At 53.2% G+C, this 21225-nt stretch overlaps 3 protein-coding genes across 4 annotated transcripts in view; 2 read left to right on the forward strand and 1 right to left on the reverse strand.

Moving 5' to 3' along the window:
* VCF1 (VCP nuclear cofactor family member 1) overlaps positions 1-921 on the forward strand; it is a 15822-nt gene extending 14901 nt beyond the window's left edge. The window contains exon 3 of the mRNA XM_061144985.1: positions 303-921. Coding sequence (XP_061000968.1) covers positions 303-536 — 234 coding nt within the window. The 3' untranslated portion in view covers positions 537-921. The remainder of the gene's footprint in view (positions 1-302) is intronic.
* On the reverse strand, positions 634-13779 carry COG1 (component of oligomeric golgi complex 1). 2 transcript variants are annotated; one of them, XM_061144976.1, is made up of 14 exons: positions 13430-13779; positions 11506-11750; positions 11173-11354; positions 10869-11039; positions 8404-8560; positions 7478-7688; positions 6333-7118; positions 5677-5823; positions 5046-5207; positions 4077-4204; positions 3493-3601; positions 2947-3056; positions 2790-2868; positions 634-1536 (listed from the first exon to the last, which is right to left on the reverse strand). In XM_061144976.1, the coding sequence occupies exons 1-14, from the start codon at positions 13742-13744 to the stop codon at positions 1531-1533; spliced, it is 2808 nt and encodes a 935-aa protein (XP_061000959.1). In that variant the 5' UTR covers positions 13745-13779; the 3' UTR covers positions 634-1530. The 2 variants fall into 2 exon arrangements, with proteins under 2 accessions (XP_061000959.1, XP_061000958.1); XM_061144975.1 differs by having other exon boundaries at positions 634-1724; positions 13430-13778.
* SLC39A11 (solute carrier family 39 member 11) overlaps positions 13126-21225 on the forward strand; it is a 368115-nt gene continuing 360015 nt past the window's right edge. Inside the window, exon 1 of the mRNA XM_061144981.1 lies at positions 13126-13261. The gene's annotated coding sequence lies outside the window, so the exon portion shown is untranslated. The remainder of the gene's footprint in view (positions 13262-21225) is intronic.

Here is a 21225-nt window from a genome sequence, read left to right on the forward strand (position 1 = left end):
GTTGCTTAACTGTGCTTGCTCACTTGTGTCCTGTCCTCATTCTTTGCAACCCCGTGGATTGGAGCCTGCCAGGCCCTTCTGTCCACGGGATTTCCCGGGCAAGAATACTGGAATGGGTTGCCATTTCCTCCTCCAGGAGAGCTTCCCGACCCAGGGATCAAACCCAGGTCTGCTGCATCGGCAGGTGGGTTGTTAGCCCTCTGAACCCCCGGGAAGGCCCGGGGAATCTGCAGGTAGACCGCAGTAGAGCTGCTGAGAGCCCCGCAGCCTGGCGGTGACGCGCCTCTCTTTCCTTGTTGCAGTCTTCGAGCAGCGACGGCGGCGGCAGCAGCAGCAGCAGCAGCATCAGCAGCCCCGACAGGGCCAGCGGGCCGGAGAGCAGCTTGCACCACCTCGCCGCCGGGTCCGGCCCCCACACGCCGCAGCCCGCGCCCGCGCCGTCCGCGCTGTGCCCAGGCCCCTACTTCCACATCAACCAGACCCTGAAGGAGGCCCACTTCCACAGCCTGCAGCACCGGGGCCGGCCTCCCTCGTGACGCCGCAGACTCTTGCCTTCTGTGAAGGGACAGCGCTATGCGGATTTGATATTTCAAGTTAGCGATGTTTTAAAAAAATTGCACAAAAAAATGCCTGTTGGCTTTTCAATCTATATTTGAGATAACAGGTTAACAGGCTGTTGTTTACTTGTGGTTTTGCTGCACTATTGCGATTTCCAAGGGGCTTTGAAGCAGTTTTTTATAGGATTCTTTTAAGGGTGGGTATCAAGGGAACCATAGGAGGACACATCATCTGTGTGTTGAACCCATAGTTTGTCCAGTTTAGACTGCTTTCCAGGTCTGTTAGTTAGAAATTCTACTTTATGTAAAAAGGCCTTTTAAAACTGCAGGATCTTCAATTTTTTAAATAAACTAGTAAAGAGGATCTACTTTCCATGAAAAAAAAACCAAGATTTTTTTCCAGAACATAGAAAGCTGGACCAGCCTTGCACTGAAGTGAACTGCCATGCTACCTCTTAGAACGTGGACGTCCTGTTGAACGTGCTGTCTTCTCTGATGGGGACAGTCAGACCCCGGATAGACTGTGTGAGTGAGTCAGCTCCGGCCCCCTGACTGTCTTCTCTCTGCTCTATATTTGTATTTCCAGAGAGAAGGGCTTTCTGATTCATGGACCCCGGATAGCTTGTTAACTGTCATTCCTCCAGAGCTGCTGTCTCAGACTTAGGCAACACTGCCCGGCTCGGACAGTCACGGAACATGGACGTGACTTCCGGTCTCAGGCACCACCTGTCCCCCGGCAGCTGGTGTGAGCACCCCGCTGGTTCCGCCTTGCCGTGTGAGAAGGTGCTAGTGAAGGCTGACGCAGTGTGAGCTCTAGGAACTGAGGTCTGAAGTCACACGTGCTGTGAACTCTGGGACAAGGACTTACTTGCTTTATGCTCAGAGTCATCCCTGCGCCCAACAGGAATGAGGGGGCTGCGTGCCACCAAGGCCACCGCAGAGGCTGGTGTGGCTCAGAAACAAAGGAGCAGAGTCACTTCTAGGAGAAACAAGACAGGAGTGTTTATTTAGAGAGCGTCCTCGTCACTTGGTCATGCTGGAGAGCCACCCGAGTTTGAACAGCGAGGGTGTGGCCGAGTCCTCCTCGTCAGCGACCAGCTGCCTGAACAGGGAGCCGGCCTGCCTGGGGTCGCCTGCTCGGGAGAGCGCCGGGGGCGTCGCCTGCCGCTGTGTGGAGAGGAAAGTGCCTTAGCGTCCACCCGGACCGCCGGCCGCCCGCCCCCCACTCCGCTCGGGGGTCCACGTGGCGGGCACACGGCGGGTCTGAGCCGCACGGCCAGCTCCTGGAGGGGACTGCTTAGTCCAGATGGAAAAGGACATGCGGCAGACTGCGGGGCCGTGACGGGACAGCTGGCGTCGGGAGCGAGGACGGAGGAAGGGCACCGTGTGCCTCCTCTCCATGGCGTGTTCCTCTCGGGTGCAGAGCTGAAAGGGCAGTTACTGGGAGGACAAGTGGACAGCCGTGGGGAAAGCTAAGAGCACAGGCCCGGGCTCAGGAGTGGGAGGCTTGTGCACAAACTTTTTTTTTTCCCACCCTTACTCCCATCTCCCAAGTTTTAAAACCCGGTGTTGATAGGATTTTGGACCTGACTGGGTTTGATGGCAGGGAATATGGAAAGGAGACATTGCAAGTACTTTTATCCAACCAGAGAGCAAACGAGGACTACACGCTGGAAGGAAGGGAGCCGTGTGAGCGCTCAGACACATTTGTACACAACACACTTCAGAGACCCCCTGAGGACTCCCGCAGCTATCCTAGCAGATGGCAGCCTACTGAGACAAAAGATCTATTAACAAAAACAGGTGAAGCTCGAGGAAGCAAACTTCCTACCCGCCTAAAAGAAACGAGAGACGAAACCATCACTGAAACAGCAGGTTTTTTCCCCCCCAAATAAGTATAGTCGTAGTGCTGGGTTAGCAGTTAACTCTTCTACCCTCTTAATCTTAAACACAAGCTGTAATCTCGGTCCGTCCTGCACATTTTCTACAGCCTTGGCAGCCTGAGATTCATTTCTACCATGAGGCTACTTGATAGTGTCAGTGGGCATCTTTTAAAACCTCTCTTAGCTCAAGCTAGTAACATCGTGTATTTCCTTATTGCGCCGCCATTAAAAGCAGCATTAGTGCATCTTGTCACTTGGTTCTCCATCGGTTATTTGATGGGGCGGAGCGGGCGGCTTGGTGGGAGGTGGGGTGGGGTCCCTGGGGACGAACTCTCGGTCAGACACTCACCTGGGCTGCGGTCTCCATGCTTCTGCCCACTGACTTGGCCTTTCGTGTGCTTGTCATGCTCAGTGGAAGAAGCCCAAACCTGCCAGACAAGACGAAGGCGGCTCAGCGGAGAGGCTGGGGAGCTGGGGGCCCAGCAGGGGCCGCTTGGCGTCCTTACCTGATCTGGCTGGATGCCAGCGGCAGGATGTTGTGGGCTTCTTGGGAGTTGAACGTACTGCTCCTGGGGGTGAACTGGTTCTCCGAACCAGTCACCAGTCCAAAGAGAACCTGTGGGACGAGAGATGGGATACAGTGACGCGCTGTGTGCTGCGTGGTCCAGTTAAGAGAAAACCTGCTCCTGTCAGTCACCGATCACTGCTTTGGGGGCATCCTTTGGGGGCATGTTCTCTTGCGTGTGTTAATACTGCAAAATTACATATCACTGCCTGCAGGTCAGAATCTCAGAGTCAAGTAGCTCTGATCTGCTACTCTTTCTGAAGCCCTGATAAAACCTTAACAGTCCTTACCCACAACTAAAGGGTCATCCCAGGTTGCTTGGGCTGTGAGGTTTGAGGTTCGATCTAAAACTCTTTCCACCCCTGTAACTCAATTCAGCTGTGTCTCATCCGCCTGCCCCCACCCCTGTTAGGTGCTGGGCAGGCCTGTGCTGTGACCCGAGCCCCTGGCCCTTCGTGCAGAGCGGGCGTGTTCTCCCGGGACTTACGGAGGTCCGCTGCACCAGGCGGTTGAGGTTGCTGTGCAGGTGGGGGGTGAAAACGTCCAGGTCAAATGGGTCGATGAGCGTCTCCAGGTAGTCGGCCACTTTCTCGACTCTAACAAAAGGGTGAAGATGGTCATTCTCCACCTTTCGTAGGACAGAAACCAAGCCCAGTGTGCTGCAATGCTGGAGAAGTCCTGGAACCAGCAGGTCTGTTCTCCGCAACTGCCGCCTCAGCACCCCTTGTCACTGACCACTGTGCTTAAATAATGCTCAGGAGTTTGAACCTGGTGGGATGTCTTCTAAATCAAGTACGGAAATTCCCCATATTGTTTCCAGGGAGGGCACCAGATGCTCAAATTACACCTAACAGTTGGTAGGCGGACTCAGAGAGGGATGAGACCTGACCTGCTACATGACCATGGAATCAATTCAGCGGGTGGCCATTCTTTATCTTGCTGGTAACATGAGCCTGAGTTGTGTTGAGAATAAACACAGGGGATGGGCAGGAAGAGGCTGACTCCTGCGGCTTCCCAGAAAGGGGCCGTGCAGGTCAGGAAGAGACGCGCTGGGAGGGTGGGCACGGCTACCTGGAGTCCTGTCTGCAGCGGCCGCTTTTCATCTCTTCACCCTTGGCTGTCAGGACGACACTGAGGTAACGCAGATCGTAAAGCAGCTGCAGTGCCCGATTCTGGGTCATTGGAAAGGCACCTTCTTTCTGCAAATGAATTTCCCATCCCCAACCATTAAGGGAGATGGCCTGTCAGGTGAGAATAAACAGCTTCGTGTTTTGTCTGCGTTTCAGCTGGTTATTTCAGAAGTTTTTTATACTCAGAAGGCCAGTTTTATCTCATGACAACAACAAAAACAAGTTATACTAGATACTTGGTCTTGAACAAAATTAAAAACTTCTAATGGCAGGGAGGAGAGCCGGTCCTTAGAAAAAGGTCTCAGGTGCTGTAGACAGTCATTTTAAAGGATAAAAGCTCCTGGCATGAAGAGGGAGGCTTTTTGAGGGTGCTCAGGAGAGAAGACTTATCTGAATTCTTTCCCAAGTCAGGAGCTGGTCCATCTTAGAAACATGGTTGATGAGATGGGAGTGAGCACCAGCGTCGGGGAGCTCACAGCAGGCAACAGGGGAGGAGGGCTGGGCGATGGCGCTCCTGACACGGCTGGGCTCTCCTGCTCCTGCCCCTCCCCCCACCTCCGCTCCCCAGCGCCCCATCTACGTGCCCACATGTGTCCTGAGCAAACGGGTTAATGATCTGCCCAGAGCCCGCGCTGACCACGTGACGCGGCTGGGCTTGGACAGCAGGTCTCTCTACTTTGAAGCTTTCGTCCCTGCTGCTTGATGGAACCTGCTTGGCCCTGGGAGTGGGTGTGATTCAACTCCCGGAGGCGGAAGCCACTGTCCATTAGATTGCCCAGGGCGAGCAGACCTTAATACCTGGAATCCTGGATGAGGGCTGCCCAAACCCAAGAGAAACCTATGTTGTTTTTTTTTTTTTAACCTACAGTTTTTATTTCTGTTCTTAATGGGGAGAAATTCACAGGCTTACCTTCACCTGTTTTTCTTCTGAGAGTTTCTCATAGGCGGCAACTACTTGAACCAGGCAGCTTTTCAGCATCTCCTGCAGTGTCACCTTTGGCAAGGCATGGCCTCCGACCCGGTTAATTTCCTGGCACAAGCTAAACAGGAAGGACTGTACATACCAGGACGGCTAGAAGGACAAAGGAACGCTGAGTTGCCAACTTGCACTGATTAGACAAGATGCACAGAGTGGGCTCAAGGAGCCTAACAAGGCTTCCACTCTGGGACTCTGACCTGGCCAGTCCGCCCCCTCAGAGCAGACCAGTGGACAGATACGAGTGACGTCTGCCCCAGCCCCCTGGTGGCCTGGGCTCGACCTGGCACACGGCTTTCCGCTGCTGCGTCCACTGCAGGGTAAGCTGTTCTCTAACTAGCACAGTCTGTGCTACAACAGGAAAGAAGCATGAATGGGCTTTGCAAACAGTCTATGTGCTTGGCCGTCTGCCCACTTTGCCCCCACAGGAGAGAGGCACGCACACTGTCAGCTCTTCCTCAGGAGCTGCATTTTGGGTGATCTTTTCTAAAGTCTCTCCTTGCCACAGAGCAGGGTTTCTTTCCCCTTTTTGGTTCACAGGCCCCTCATGGTGGACCCTGCTCACCTGAACAGGGAGTCGGATCTTGGACATGACGCTGCTGCCAGACTCTGCTTCCTCCTGGATTTCCAGTTCATCCCAGCTGGTGGCCGTGGCCAGGACGGAGCCAGCATCGTCTACGAGTAATGACTGGGCGAATCCATGAACCAGAACCTGGTGATGAAACCCAGACATCCACACAGACCACTCAGAGCCTTTGTAGAGTTTGCATCAAACTACTTGAGTGACCGTGAGGCCAGCTTCCGCCGCACAGACTGCCTGTGGATGGCGAGTGGCTGAGATCACTTCCTCTGACCAACTGCTGATACCAGCAGTGGGGTCTGGCTGCCAACTCTGCTACAGGGGCCCCCTCTGAAGACCCAAGTGGAGGTGACAGAGATTATATTTAGGTTGAAGATCGGAAAACAGAGACCGTCGTCCAGGAGAAAGTCTTTCATTCTCATCAGATCAAAGGAAAAAAAAAAAATCAAGCATTTCAGTTTATAAGATCTAGGCTAAAATAAAAAGGCAGTTTTTACAGTTGAACTCTCTGGCACAGATAAAAGGACTGTGAAACGACAACGGTTACTCCCTCACTGTTGACAGGCCTTGCTGAGCTTGGCCGGCCTGGACCATGGCAGAGGGGCTGGGGGGAAGGAAGCCTGGGCTGCTGTGCCACTCACCCTCACGACCGCCGAGCCCCACACCCGGTAGCCCGTCACGCTCCGCTGTAGGAGGAGCTCCTTCATGTCCTGCCACCGGGCCTGTGTGGGGAGGACCTCCTGCGCCTTCCCCTTCCCCTGTTTCTTCAGAGCCCGTGAGTCCCGGGTGGGCCTCTCGGGGCTCCCCGATCTTCCCAGGATGCACTGCTTCAGGTGGGGACACAGCTCCCCCAGGGACTGGCAGAGTCGGGCCATGAAGAGGGCGGAGTGCAGCTTGGCCCCGTCAAGGACATCCTGCTGCCCTTGGATGGCCTGTTCGATGCTCTGCAGCTCCGCCTGGATGCAGTCCGTGATGTCCTGGATGCAGGCCGCGGAGTGCGTCCGCAGCGTCTCCTGCACAGTCTCTGCGTCTGCGAATCTGTCGAAGGCGCAGCTCTCGGCTGCCGTTGGGGGGGCATCCTGGTGGGGCGATGGGTCACCAGAGGGGAGGTAGGCCAGGAGGTCCTCCAGTTTCACCTTCAGTTTAGAATCCAGGGCCGAGCAGAAGCTCTGCACGCAAGGGCTAACGGCTTGTGCCTTCATGGAGAGCCCGCTGCCTGGAAACGGAGCCCGGCTGGACACGCTGACCCAGGCGGCGTCAGAGGGCAGGTCGCTGGGGCTCTCGGACCATAGGAAGACAGCCATGTTGTGCTCAAAGTGGATGTGCTTGCTTGAAGCCGAGCTGCTGCTTTCAAGTTCCTGCAAGGCTGAAACGAGGAGTTCTTTGGAACTACTGGAGATGGAGTCAAAGCCTTCTTTGGTCAGAGTCTGAAAGAGAAGGGGAGAAGAGTTCGAATCCCAGTTGCTTCCAGGAAATTTCAACCTAGAGCACCAAGTGGCAGACTATCCCAGCGTCCAGTGTTCTTGCCGACGCTCAGGGAGATGGCCCGTTGGTGGCGGAGAAGAGTGTCATCACTGATGGAGGCGGACGTGTCCCCAACCGCCCGACAGAGGCCTGGCCTGCTATGCAGCAACAGACTCTGTTCATTTGTACGGCTCATTATTCAGAAGAGTCACCCTGGGAATAAGTCGGCAGGGAAGGAATGCACTTATAGGAAGTGGCAAGAATATACCCAGACAGTCCAAAGGTGGCACCGGGCAGCGGGCCTGTGGACTTCCCACCTCACCTGCAGCCGGTCAAGGAATAGCTGCTGCATCAGGTCCTCCCAGAACAGGAGCGGCTTGTCCAGGAGCCGCCGGCAGACCACATCCCAGCTGCAGTGGGTTAACTCGTTGGCAAGCAAGCCCCACACGGCGTCCCGGATGCCCGCCAGCCCCTTCGTGCTCGTCACGTACATCAGCAGGCCGCCGATCCCGTGTCTGATGTCTTCATTACACCTGCAACAGAAGTGTTTCTCGTGGGCATCATTAGTTTCCTCACCCTTATTAAGAAAAAGAGTTGGACTCTACTTGAAAACCTCTTAACGGAGTCCAACTATATAAATGTAAATGTCTATATGTCTCAGCAAGTTTATAAATATGTGTGTGTGTATATATATGTAAATAGCATTTCTGGCTGGATGGGAGGTGGAGCCTACAGCCCCTTCACCAGGCCAACCCTTACTCCCTAGACAGGCCTGTCTCCAAGGAAGTCTAGAGCCCCAGAGCATGCCTTCAACGAGTTTGAGATTAACATATACGCAGTACTGTATAGAAAGCAGGCGAACAAGAGGAACCTACTGTATTGCACAGGGAACGATGTAACCTATAATGGGAAACAGTCTGAAAGAGAGTATGTAGTTTGCATGACTGAATCATGTGACTGTGCACTTGAGACTAACACAACACTGTAGACTACACCTCAACTTAAACAACTGCACTAAACACAAGCATAGGCGTGGCAGGACTCTAGGGATTTAAAGCCCTCTATGTAGTATGCTGAAACACATATTCCTTCTTGGTTCTCCCGGAGGCGGCTAGCGGTCATGAGAGGTGGCTGAGTAGGGGGCTGGCTTGACCCCAGGGCCCGCCCAGAAGGTCCAGCCCTCCCGCTTCCCGACGGCCACGCAGGGCAGGGGGGCGGGCGGTTCCCGCTGCCCCGGGAGCTGCTCACACGTGGATCCACTTCTGCAGCGTGTCTTTCAGGTACTCCTGGCTGATGTGATGCGCCAGCGTCCGGAGAGCCGGCTGGAACTCAACGACGGACGTGGGCAGGTGTTTGAACCAGCTGCACAGCTTCATCTCGTCCTGCAGGACACCGACGCCTTTTCCTGGGGAGAGGAGGACCAAGGGAGGGTCACCGGGAAGTTAACACCGGACCTGGAAGGAATTTACAAAAGTCACCCAGTCTTCCTCTGGGGGCAGCCAGACTGGACCCCGGAAACAGGGAGAGAAAGAAAAGTAGAGCATGTCTGGGGCCCCCTCATCAGGGAGGGAGTGTGGCAAAGAAGGGGAAGAAGAGAGAGGAGAAGAAAGGGCTGTGTCCTCCTTGCATTTTAAAAGCAGTTGCTGAGCTGAAAGACAAAGTAGCATAGATGAGACCAACTAGCACACGTCTCTGTCTGTCACCACGTTCTGCCCCTCCCCCTCTTCCTTCGGCTCCTCCGTCTCATCTCTGACCCTGGACTGTCCTGAGGCTTGGTCCTCCGCTGCCCGCTCCCCCTGCTGATGATGCCATCCACCTCCAAGGCCTCAAAGGACAGCCGTGCGCATGCACGGCGTGTGTCTCTGGCCGGACCGCTCACTGCTCTGTTCTGGACCCACGGTCGCCCGTCCCCTCTAGTCCCATTCCAAAGCCTCAGCTGTTTCCAAGGCAAGGTTTTCAAAAGTCAACTCATCATCGGCCCTTTTAAACCAACTCCTTTTCGAATCCTCCTACTCTGTCAGTGGGAATGGAAATGGGTGCAGCCACCACGGAGAACAGTATGGAGGTTCCTTAAAAAACTAAAAATACAGCTACCATGAGATCCAGCAATCCCACTCCTGGGTACACATCTGGAGAAAGCCATAATCTGAAATGACACATGGACCCCAATGTTCATTGCATTACTGTTTACAACAGTCAAGACATGGAAGCAACCCAAATGTGCATCCACAGGGGAATGGATAAGTGAAGAGACAGTCATTCAGTCCTGTCCGACTGTCTGCAACCCCACGGACTGTGGCCCACCAGGCTCCTCAGTCCATGGGATTCTCCAGGCAAGAATACTGGAGTGGGTTGCCATTTCCTTCTCTGGAATGGATAAAGGTGTAGTCTATATATACAACGGAATATTACTCAGCCACAGAAAAGAAATAATTCCATTTGCAGCAACATGGACAGACCTAGAGATGATCATACAAAGTGAAGGAAGTCAGAAAGAGAACAACAAATATTGTATGATATCACTTAGAGTGGAACTTTGAAAAAACAGTCAAATGAACTTACGGAAAACAAACTTACGGTCACCAAGGGGGAAAAGCGGGGGAAAGTCAGGAGTTTGGGATCAGCAGATAAAACGACCGTCTATAAAATAGATAAACAAGGTCCTGCTAACAGCACAGGGAACGATACTCACCATCTTACAATAAACTACAACAGAAAAGAACTTGAAAAAGAACGTACGAGTCACTATGCTGTATACCAGAAACTAGCACTGCACATAAACTATATTCAATAAAAAACCAAAACCTCCTTTTCTAGTGAACCTGGACCCCTCCCTTCCACACCCTCACAGCCAACCCCTCAACAACCATCTCTTAAACACACGTCCGCGTTGTCCAGCCAGCTCCGCCTCTACTGCCCCCATCGGCTGTCACCTGGTTCGTGGTGACGGCCTCGTAAGTGAGCTCTCAGCATCCGCTCCTCCCCACGGGGAACCACTGCCACAGAAAAGCCATGAGAATCTAATTCCAGCTGGGACAAACGCTACCAAGTGGACGCGCAGGGTGCAGGGGCACTGTAACAGAAGGACCAAGTCCGGAAGGCCCTGGGGAGCTACCCACTGTTCTGTTCATACGCTCTGAGTCCACTGGTCACCAGTGGGAAACCAGCCGTGTGCCTTCTCATGCTCCTCCTCCCCCCACCCACCACCCCGCTTCCTTTCATGGCCTCGTGTACGAACATCCTCCCGGCCTCAGGACCTTTGCACCTGCTCTCCTTCTTGCCTGGAACTCTCTTCTTTGCCTCTTACTCAACCTTCAGGATTCAGTTTAAATATCCATCCTCTCCTGGCTTCCCTGGTGGCCCAGTGATTAAGAATCTGCCTTGTGATGCAGGGAACATGGGTTCAATCCCTGGCTGGGGAACTAAGAGCCCACACGCTGCAGAGCAACTAAATATCCTGTCTGACTTTGGTCCCTCCATTAGCTGCTACCAAGTCCAGCTGCACTTGGCCTGGAGAGCAATGACCAGGATTGATATTAAGCAGATACTGCAGATTTGTGAGGGCAGTATCTGCCTCCACCACTAGACTCTGACTTCCACGAAAGTGGGTCCATATCTGTCCATCCATTGCTGTATCCCCAGGGCCCAGCACAGCAGCTGGCAGGCGCCCAATAAAGGAATGAACCAGACAATAAGGCTGGCCAGGAGCTCACCGCTAGGATGCTGGCCGGTGATGCTGTCCAGCGTAGAGAAGAGCAGGCCACATGGCAAGGAGGGGTCTGGCAGCACACCCTCTGGTAGAGTGTAGAAGAGAGCGTGCGCTTGGTTCAGAGTGGTGGCTAGCAACTCCACCAGCGAGCAAATCTGAGCCTTGATACCGGCACCTGTGAGAAGAAACCATCCTTTTAGCAGTTTCCTTCGGTAAAGTGAGAATCAGGGAACGCTCTGGACTCCCTCAGCTCATCCTGCTCCATCCCCCCATCGGAGGCCCACGTCTGGGAGAGAAGCCACGCCCACCGTGGTGAGGCTGGTTGAGAAGTTTCTGGATCGCTGCCTTTCTGGCCAACAGGAAGTCTGTTAGGGCTTGGCGCGGAGAACTCTCTTCCAAGAGCATGACAGAGCACAAGGCCTCAGCCACAGCCTGGTCAGACACGGCTTGGCATTTGAGCAGCATCTTGCTTTCGTGCAGGATGGTCGCCCTAAAGAGATGATGGCAAAGGTCACAGGGAGCTTTTGACATCTTTGGAGAAGAGCCCCAGTAACGAGGAGAGAGAAGACGCGCTCCATAAAGTCAGAGCGGTGCAGCAGCACGGCCATCACCAGAGAAGGTTCTGCTGGCGGACCACTTACCGGAAGTGGCTGGCAGCCGCCACCTGCCGGATGAGTATGGGGAACCGGGAGAGGACGGGGCTGTGTCGGGAACTGGAAGACTCCAGCTGCAGCAGCTTGTGGAGGTAGCAGCAAAGCAGGTAGAGCTGGGTGGCGTGGAGATACCTCGAGGCCTCCATGGAGCTCCAGATCTTCTCAGGGATTTCCAGGAGAAGCTTGATCTGGGCAGCCATGCTGTAGAACTTCTCCTGGGACGGCTGCTGGGGCTACGGGCAAAGGCACAGAGCTGAGCTGGGACAAACAAGAGCCAGGTCAGCGCGGTGCCAGCTAGGGGAGACGTATGGGGGGGTCCGGGGGTGTGGAACTTTCATGAACTTGGATTCAGTGCCGCTCAGCAAGGCATCGAGGCGTAGCAGAATTACTGGAGTTAAGTTTTTCCTACCAGCTGTACCTTTGCCCTGTCTCATGGAGGGGCAAGCCAAATCTGGTCACCACACAGGCAGGGTATCAGGGACCCCTGGGATGTCTCAGCCTAGAGCCCGCGCATTGCCCCTCCAGGGAGGTTTTGCCTTGCTGGGTGTGATGTTCGTCCTTTCTACACTTTCTCCTGCTGCTTTGACTACCCTGCGGGCTTCTCTGCTGGCTGCTCCTCTTCACCAACCTTCCCCTGAATCTGGTTCCAGCCTCGTCTACTCATCTCCGGCTGTCCTTTCCCTTCACCATTCTCGTCCCTGAAACGTCACCTCCAGGCAGATCACAGCACACCACGCAGTCCTCACCACTCCCCTGATTCCCCATCAAGCCTCTTCTGCTGCAGATAGACACTGCCCCTGGAACTTTCACTGTCGTTCTATAATCAGTGTATTTAACATGAGGTTCATCTTCCTACCAAAAATTATAGCCATCTGACCTCCCTCAACACGTCTGCATAGACCACCACATCCCAGGAAATTCAAGTTGTTCTGATGGTTTTGCCGAAACGCCTACACCTAGGTTTCTGCTCTCACTTCCCTGGTTCTACCGCAGGTTGTCGTCATCTCACTCTTACTGAATCTGAAAACCTTGCACTTGCACTGTGTTCATTTTCTATCCCCTCCAATCTATCCTTTTCCTTTCCTGTCAAACGAACATTCTTCAAAGGTCACTGAGATCTTATGTTTGCCCAGTTCTAAGTGCCTAGTGTCTCAGCCTGGTGATCAAGGGTGCCTGTCCTTCCACTGCTTTCTTCCAGGGACCTTTGAATCCACTGGTTCTCATGGGGCGGGGTAAGGGGGGCTACTCTGGAGTTGGGTGCAGGCTTCTCATTGCGGTGGTTTCTCTTGTGGAGCCCCACCTCTAGGGTGTGTGGGCTCAAGACCACAGGCTCAACAGTTATGCTCCAGGGGGCTTAGTCGCTCTGAGACACGTGGGATCTTCCTGGATTAGGGATCGAAACTGTGTCTCCTGCACTGGCAGGCAGATTCTTTATCACCTTAGTTCCTTAAAATGAACCTGTTCCTCTATTAAAAGATGAGAGCCTGGGAACTGGTTACTACCCTCCAGCGACCTGCTACAAAGGGTAGCAGGTGTCTTTGCAGCCTGGAAGTTGTTCCTGGGGGTGGGGTGGGGGTGGGGTTGGGGGGCGGGAAGAAGGAACGAGTTGGGAAGGGAGGTGGTCGACACAGGGGAGAGCTCTGTTCCCGGAACGCTGTCAGGAAACGTGAAACAGGGAACAGGGCTGAACACCTAGCGTTTCCATGAGATGTGGGAAAGGAAGCCCGGCGACCCCAGGACTGAGGTGAGGGAGGCGAGGCCCGGAGCCCGGGAGGGGTCCCGAGGAGCCGCGGGGAACCGGTCACCTGCGCGGGGAGGGCGGCGGGGGCGCCTCCCTGAGGCGGGTGGGCCCCGGCCGGGGCGCCCGCTTCCCCGCGGGGCCGGGCCGGCCGGGCCGGGGCGCGGGGCTAACCTGCGGGTCCCGCGGCGGCCGGGACGCAGCCGAGCCGGCCTGGCGGAGACGGGCGCAGTACTGGTCGGTGGCCCTCACGGCGTCCACCAGCCCCGCGGCGCAGCGGCGCATCTGGCCGATGGTGTCGGCCGCCTCGATCAGGTCGCGGTACCGCTCGCCCACCATCTGCCGCAGCTCCTCCTTCTTGTGCTCGATCTCGGCGCGCACCTGGCGCTCCAGCCCGCGGATCTCTTCCGCGCCGTGGGTCTCGAAGAGCGCCGCGGGGTCGCGGAGGTCCAGCCTCTTCGGAGCCGGGGAAGCGGCTGCGGCCGCCATGATGGACGCGTCAGCGCCCCACCGGGGCACTTCCGCCCGGCCGCGCCGCCCAGCCGCCATCTTGATTGAGGGCGGAAGCGCTTCCGTCCGGTTGGGTGAGGGGCGGGGCTGGGCTTGTTCCGCGCGGCCGAGGGGCGGAGCCAGTGATGGGCGGCACTGTTTTTAAACTGGTTTTTTTAAAGTGGTTGGGTGGCACTTTTTTAAAAGGGAGCCTGCGTGGTTGTTGGGTCGCTGAGCCGGCAGGTGTGTTGGGGCGCAGCCTCACTCGGTCTGAAACCTCTCCTAGCGCTGGTGCAGCGTTTCCCCATCGCGGTTACTTTTCAAGCGCCGGCGGTCTGATTGTTACCCCTCCTCGGGATGTTCGGGTCCCCTCGCCAGGCCCCTCGCGGCGGCGCCGGATCACGGTCTTTCCCCTGTGAGGGCTCGACGGCACTTTTGGCCCGTCCCCTTCCCCTGGGTCGGCCCCCTTCTCTTCCGGGCCCCCGGCCTCCTCCGTGTCCGGGTCGGGCTGGGAGCCGGGTGGGCGCATAGAGCTGACCGCTGGACCCCCATCCCTGGCTCTCAGCCTGCAGCCTTCTGGGGCGTCCTTGTTCGTTGTTTCCTCTGGTCATCCACCGAACGCGATGTTAGGAAGAGGGACCTGGGAGTCCGTTTTCGTTCACTGGAAAGTAACCTCACATGCTCGGGACGCGGCCGGAGCGCAGCGGTGTGCGCGCGCTCCTTTTGCTTCTGGTTTTCATGTGTCGTTGGTTATTTCTTTGGGGTTTTTGGTTTTGGTTTCAAACCAGTGTTGTACCATCAGAGATGTTTCCCCTTATAGAACCTTACATTGGCACCAGTGCGGCGAGGAGAGTAGTGCGCAGTGAGGAAAAGACTCAAATGCCTGAGAAAACAATGCCTGGGAGGAGGGGTGGCGAGGACGCCTAACTAATAATGAAACTTGGAGAGTATGGTCTGTTTCTTCTAAGTGTTTCCAAGACCCTTCATTTACCAAAAAAAAAAAAAAAAAAAAAAGGGGGGGGGGAGATTTCATATGCACATTAATGCAGAGAGAATGATACTGGTGTGTCCACCAGCTGGGTCTCAGTCATGGTCAGCCTCATGAATGCCCCAACCCCACATCCTCTTCCACCATCTCCATGGTTTTGACACAAATCCCAGGCGTCAGAAAATTTCAATCTGACAATGGAACCATTCATTTTTAGTGCTCTACCTGGAGGAGGAAATGGCAACCCACTCCAATATTCTTGCCTGGAGAATCTCATGGACAGGGGATCCTGGCGGGATACAGTCCATGGGGTCGCAGAGTCGGGACACGACTTAGCAACTACACAGAGATAGTATTCTAGTTTACCTCACCACAGCCCTGCAACCTAGGGGATTTGACAGGTGGGCAACCTCGGACCCAGAGAGGTGAATGGATTTACGCGGTGTAACTGTCAAAGGCCATCCACAAAATGATCCCATGTACACTTCAGCCCTGCAAAGGAGGTAGGAATAATTATTCTATGTATGACAAAAACCCCAGAGCAGCTTATTTATTCCTGCCCGAGTCACACAGTTAATCAGAGACAGTTAATCAGTCACAGAGTTAGTCAGTCACAGCACTGAGACCTAGACTTTTGGATTTCTTTTCTACTTTCTCTCACAACTTCCCACAAACTCAAGGCACTTCCTGGTGGCAGATCTGCCCTTTGCTGTCACTGCGACCCCATTAGGTAGGGACGCTTGATGGTGTTTAGCTTCCCATTGCCAGCAGGGTCTGTCTTCTCTGAGAGTCACCGCTGTTCGCAACATTGCTCTGTTCCACTCACAGCTGAGCTGGGATCAGCCAATCAGACACACCCCACCTAGGACTTCAGATGGAGAGGAGCAGGGAGACTTCATTTTGGCGGTGACAGAGGTACCCCCTACAACACCCACTCTCCAGGGGCAGCAGAGACACTGAGTCCAGCTGTAGCATCCAGCTGCCGGTGACAGCCAGGGGTGACCTCCCCAGTATCTTGTGTTTCGACCGGGTTCTGAAGGTTCACTTTCCTTGGTTCCTGTCTCTTTGCTGAGCAGGGCTCCCCAGCTTCCCCAAGGATTCTATGGGCAGTCCAGTATCTTATTGATGCATTTCATTTCAAAATCAAAACACTTGCAGTTGCTTGCCTTAGAGACTCTTAACTGACCTATACCCCCTGAGTTTCTGGCTCCACGAATGAGAGTTTGGAAGAGCAAGCGGGAGGAACGTCAGCGATCAGCTTGGGTGCGGGGGCCTCGGGGTTCGCATGGGGTCGGGGGCTGGCCCTGGCGCTCACAGCTGTCATTTCAGGTAGAGAAAGGGCAGGCTCGTCCGCTGAGTGGGTTCCGACGGCAGGGCTTTCTGCACGCCCTCTCTCTGCCTCCCCAGCCAAGTTCACCGGCTGCCCTGAAGATGCCACTGTTGCTCTTCTGCTTGCGGATCCGAGCGCCTAACAGAGGCTGTCACCAAACCGGCTTCTTGCCTGAGCGCTGTGGGACTCGGCGGCGGGGGCGCGGCGGGAGGGAGGGGGCGGGGTGGGGATGCGCTGCGGAAACTGTGTGTTGGACTCGTCACTCTCCATGGCCCCTTTCCCAGCCCCTCTGCATGGATGTGGCAGTGAGGCTTTCTTCTTCCTCCGCCTCCTGCTCCGTGGCTCCAGCAAAACCAGGATGTGGGCAAGGAGTTCAGCTCCAGCAGCAGGGCAAGGCACTGGGCTGGGAGCCAGGGCTGAGATGTGAAATTGTCCTTTTTTTTTTCTTCGAGGAAGCACACAAGTAGAAAGTACCTCCTCATTTTATTGCCATCTTTTTTTTCTTTTAAACTTACTGTTTTATACTAGAATAGAGCCGATTAGCAGTGTTGTGATAGTTTCGGGTGCATAGCTGAGTGACTCAGCCATACATATCCACGTATCCATTCTCTCCAAAACTCCCCTCCCATCCAGGCTGCCCCATAACAGAGCGGAGTTCCCTGTGCTACACAGTAGGTCATCTATTTTAAATACAGCAGTGTATACATGTCCGTCCCAAACTCCCTAACTATCCCTTCCCCCAGCCTCCTCCCCCAACCATAAGTTCATTCTCTAAGTCTCTGAGTCTGTTTCTGGATCCTCAATAAGTTTATTTGTACCATTTCATCTTAGATTCCACATATAAGGGACTTCCTATGATATTTCTCCTTCTCTGTCTGACTTCCCTCACTATTTTGCCATCTTTTAATTTTATTTAGAGATGACTGCATGTGTGTGTGTGTGTGTCTTCTGACAACTCTTATTTTTGTTGTTAACTTAAAAAATGTATTTATTCATTTTTGGTTGCACTGGGTCTCTGGGTCTCTGGGTCTTGGCTGCTGCGCGTGGGCTTTCCCTAGCTGGGCCGAGTGGAGGCTCCTCCTTGCGGCGTGTGGTTCCCCGCTGCAGCGGCCTCTAGTCTTGTGGAGCGTGGGCTCAGTAGTTGTGGTGCCCGTGCTGATTTGCTCCACGGCATGTGGAATCTTCCCGGACCTGGGATCAAACCCGTGACCCCTGCATTGGCAGGCGTAGTGCGGCAACTCTTGATGACAGATTTTCCTCCTTTCTCCTCAAATCTTTTGGGGTGGAATTTTAAGCATCCAGTGTTTTAAGTTCAAGAGGTGACATTTAGCTCACCCTGGGCTCCTGAAATCAAACCTAGCATTCTGCCGACGATAATAGCTGTCATTTCAAGCACCACTTCAGCACTTTGCATGTATTATATTTAATTTTCACAATACTTCTGCAGCATAGCTCATCTTCCACTCATCTGACGGTAAAACAGGGTCTCATCAGGAGCGAGGCACCTATCCGAGATGACACAGGCAGTCGGTGGCTGAGTCAGTCTTCAGATCTCAGTTAGTCTGACTCTGCAGTCCTTGATCTTTGTCACATTACTAGCTTCAAAGAAAATTTCAGAACATCAAAAGCCAGAAGAACCAGACAATTCCGAAGCAAAATTCACACGGCGCTGGCACCGCCTCCTGCCCTTTGCCCGGCAGTGCGGATCTGCAGGTTCAGGCAGTCGCGGGCCCTGGGCTGGAGTGGTGTCCAGTGATGCGGGAGCCGGTGACCCCCGGGGCGGCCGTGCCCGGGAGCCCAGTCATCTGCGTGCTGGAGGACTGTGTTTGAAAACCGGGAACATGTTCTGACATTTTCCCTTTCTCTGGGCCCATCAGCACTCTTATCTCACTCAGAACACTGAGGGGGCAGGTTTCTCCTCCCTTTTAAATAGAAATATAGCAGGCCAGCCAGCATCATGCCTAAAATAGAAGGGTTTTTAAAACCCGACTTTTGCAGATCCCACATGTTCTCCTTCATTATGCATTGTGTGGTCTTGCATCTGGCCCTTGGCTCCCCGATGAAAGGATTCAAGAAATGTTTGCAGAATGAGTGCATAGCGTCCTACCTATATGTCGCATGGTCTGCCCAAAGGCAGCGTTGGAAAAGGCAAAAGGGTTTTCTGTCATCAGTCACCTCGTAGCTGAAATACTAAAGGCAGTAAGACAGTTCTGACCTGTATCACATTCATTTCAATGCCTTATTTCAGTACCTCTTTTTTTTTTTTTAAGATTTTTTTGATGTAGACCAAAGTCTTTATTGAATTGATTATAATATTGCTTCTGTTTTTAAAAAATATTTGTTTCTTTCGGCCACTCAGGTCTTGGCTGTGGCACCTGGGCTCACCAGTTGTGGTGCCCAGTGGTATATGGGATCCTAGCTCCCCGACCAGGGATCAAACCTGAGGCCCCTGCATTGCACGGTGCAGTCCTGACCAGTGGACCACCAGGAAAGTCCCTGTCTCTGTTTCATGTTTTGTTTTATTGGCTGCCAAGCATACCTGATCTTAGCTCCCCGATCAGGGATCGGGGATTCCCTTAGAATGGAAGGTGAAGTCTCAATCACTGGACCGCCAGGGAAGTCCCAATACCTCTTCTTTTATGGAAGGTGGCTGCCTTTTTGGCACGTCCATGTTCAATCTGAAAGGGGAGCCTGCTGAATCTTAGGTCTGTCTGTCCACGGATGATGCTGGAGGAAAGGCTATTGTTTTCTTGTACACTTAGGATGGAATGGAGGCTGAGCACACCAGAGAAGAGATGATAAATGGAAGAGACAAACTAACCAAGGAAAATTAAAATAAGACATTTAACCTAGGATAAGGTAGGAGAAGGGCTTCCCAAGTGGCTCAGTGGTAAAGAATTCACCTGCCATTGCAGGAGATGTGGGTTCCATCCCTGGGTTGAGAAGATCCCCTGGATGAGGAAATGGCAACCCACTCCAGTATCCTTGCCTGGAGAATCCCCATGGCCAGAGAAACCTGGCAGGCTGCAGTCCATGGGACAGCAAAAGAGTTGGACATGACTTTGTGACTAAACAATAACAACAAAGCTAGGAGAAATGGAAAAGAAGAAAGCAAGAAGGTAGAAGGAAAAAAAAAAAAGAGGAATCTGACAACAAATGAATGGATAGCAAAGAAAAGAAAGGGAAATTTGTTCTGGTAAAGGATCGATCGTATGGATCAAAGGAGTGTCTGGGGCGGGACAGAAGACCCAGTCACGAACCACTTTCTGGTGTGATTGAGACATTGGGTGTTTGCCCTTGGCTGACATGCTAGTAGGGTAAGAATGCCTCCTACAGTTGTCTTAACATCTCTGTGTCAATGTTTATCAGCCTGTGTCAACTGGAGATGACATTTGTCATGGGAGGGATGGTTATTTGACTTCACTGTTTGCAGATACCGGAGACCCTGCCTTCAACAAATAGCCAGGCAGGCATCACATTTGATGAAGAGAGCCTGGACGTCTGACTGCACACAAACTCTACACCTTCACTAGAAAAGGAGATAGCAAAAATCCCACTCCAGACATTAGTTTGGACCCTTAATTAGTGTGTATTTGAGCGCCTGCTATGTTAACTAGCTCTGTTGATGCAATGGAGGATCAAAGAGATATTTGATGAACAGTCAATGATCCTGTAACGATCTCTCACTTCTCTTTTTTAAACTTTTAATTTTGTGTTGGGGTAAAGCCCATTAACAATGTTGTGACCGTTTCAGGTGGGCAGCGAAGGGACTCAACCATTCATATTCATGTATCCATTCTCGCCCAAACTCCCCTCCCATCCAGGCTGCCCCATAACATTGAGCAGAGTTCCCTGGGCTATACACTAGGTCCTTGTTGGTTATCCATTTTATTTTTTACTAATTTTCTTTTTAAAATGTATTTATTTTAATTGGAGGATAACTACTTTATGACATTGTGATGGTTTTTGCCATACATCAGCCAACATGAATCAGCCACAGATGTGTGTCCCCCCCATGCTGAACCCCCTCTCACCTCCCTCCCAACCCTTACCCATTTTAAATACAGCAGTGTGCACGTGTCTCTCCCAGACTCCCCAACTGTCCCTTCCCCACATTCTTCCCCCCTCCTCCCCGGAAACCAGAAGTTCTTTCTCTAAGTCTGTCTCACTTCTTTTCAAGTGTCCTGCACTGTCTTTCCCTTGCTCCACTGTTCCACCCTGGCTGATGAGCTTTCTCACATGTGTGGAGAAGATGAAAGTAATCAGGAAGGTCCTCGAGTTAAGTCCCCTAAATCTAACTCTGGATCTCCCCACTCCCACCTCTCAAGGACCTCACTCTCCTCTCTCCTCCATAGTTTTCTCCTTCTCAGCGGGATGGTTTCCATCATCTCAAAAATATCCCTAGCGTCTCCCGTCTTATAAAAATGCCCCTTTGTCTTCCAGTCTGCTTCCAGCGCGCCCACCTCTCCCCCTGTGACAATGAAGTGTTTTGACCTTTGGTAATTGCTGCCTCCACAAGATGCCCCCAGTTCTCTTCTCCAACCCCATCCGTTAGGACTCCTTGCATCATCCTCGCATCCACTGAAAGACCGCCCTCCCCATCTTGTCCGTTTCAGTTCCTGCAGGCACTTCATTTCTGGACCTTTCAGCAGCCTTCAGCATGGCTGACCCACCCCTTATTGACACAGTTGCCTTTTTTTTAACTGGAGGATAATTGCTTTACAATATTGTGTTAGTGGCTGCCATACGTCAATATGAATCAGCCATGCGTATACACATGTCCCCTCCCTCTTAAACCTCCCTTCCACCTCCCTCCCCATCCCACCCCTCTAGGTTGTCCCGCAGTCCTGGGTTTGACCTCTCTGCATCCTGCAGCAAATTTTGCAGCACTGTTTACACTAGCTATAACATGGAAGCAACCTAGATGTTCACTGACAGATGAATGGATAAAGAAGTCATACATATATACAGCAGAGTATTACTCAACCATAAAAAGGAATGTGTTTGAGTCAGTTCTGATGAGGTGGGTGAGCCTAGAGCCTGTTACACACAGTTGCCTTTTGACCTCTGTCAAGACAGCCTCTTCCATCGCTAGGCACTTCTCCATCACTTTTGCTGGCTCTTCTTCCTTTGCATGACTTAATAGTGTTGTAGGGGCCCAGG

Source organism: Dama dama, chromosome 5, assembly GCF_033118175.1.
Source record: "Dama dama isolate Ldn47 chromosome 5, ASM3311817v1, whole genome shotgun sequence".
Classification (NCBI taxonomy): Eukaryota; Metazoa; Chordata; class Mammalia; order Artiodactyla; family Cervidae; genus Dama; species Dama dama.

Coding starts and splice junctions, on each gene's coding strand:
- COG1 (XM_061144975.1), bottom strand. CDS start 13,744: ATGGCGGCCGCAGCCGCTTCCCCGGCTCCGAAGAGGCTGGACCTCCGC. Junction 4,205..5,045: donor CAGAAGAAAAACAGGTGAAG/GTAAGCCTGTGA, acceptor ATTCATTTGCAG/AAAGAAGGTGCCTTTCCAAT. Junction 1,725..2,789: donor GCATGGAGACCGCAGCCCAG/GTGAGTGTCTGA, acceptor CTCTCCACACAG/CGGCAGGCGACGCCCCCGGC.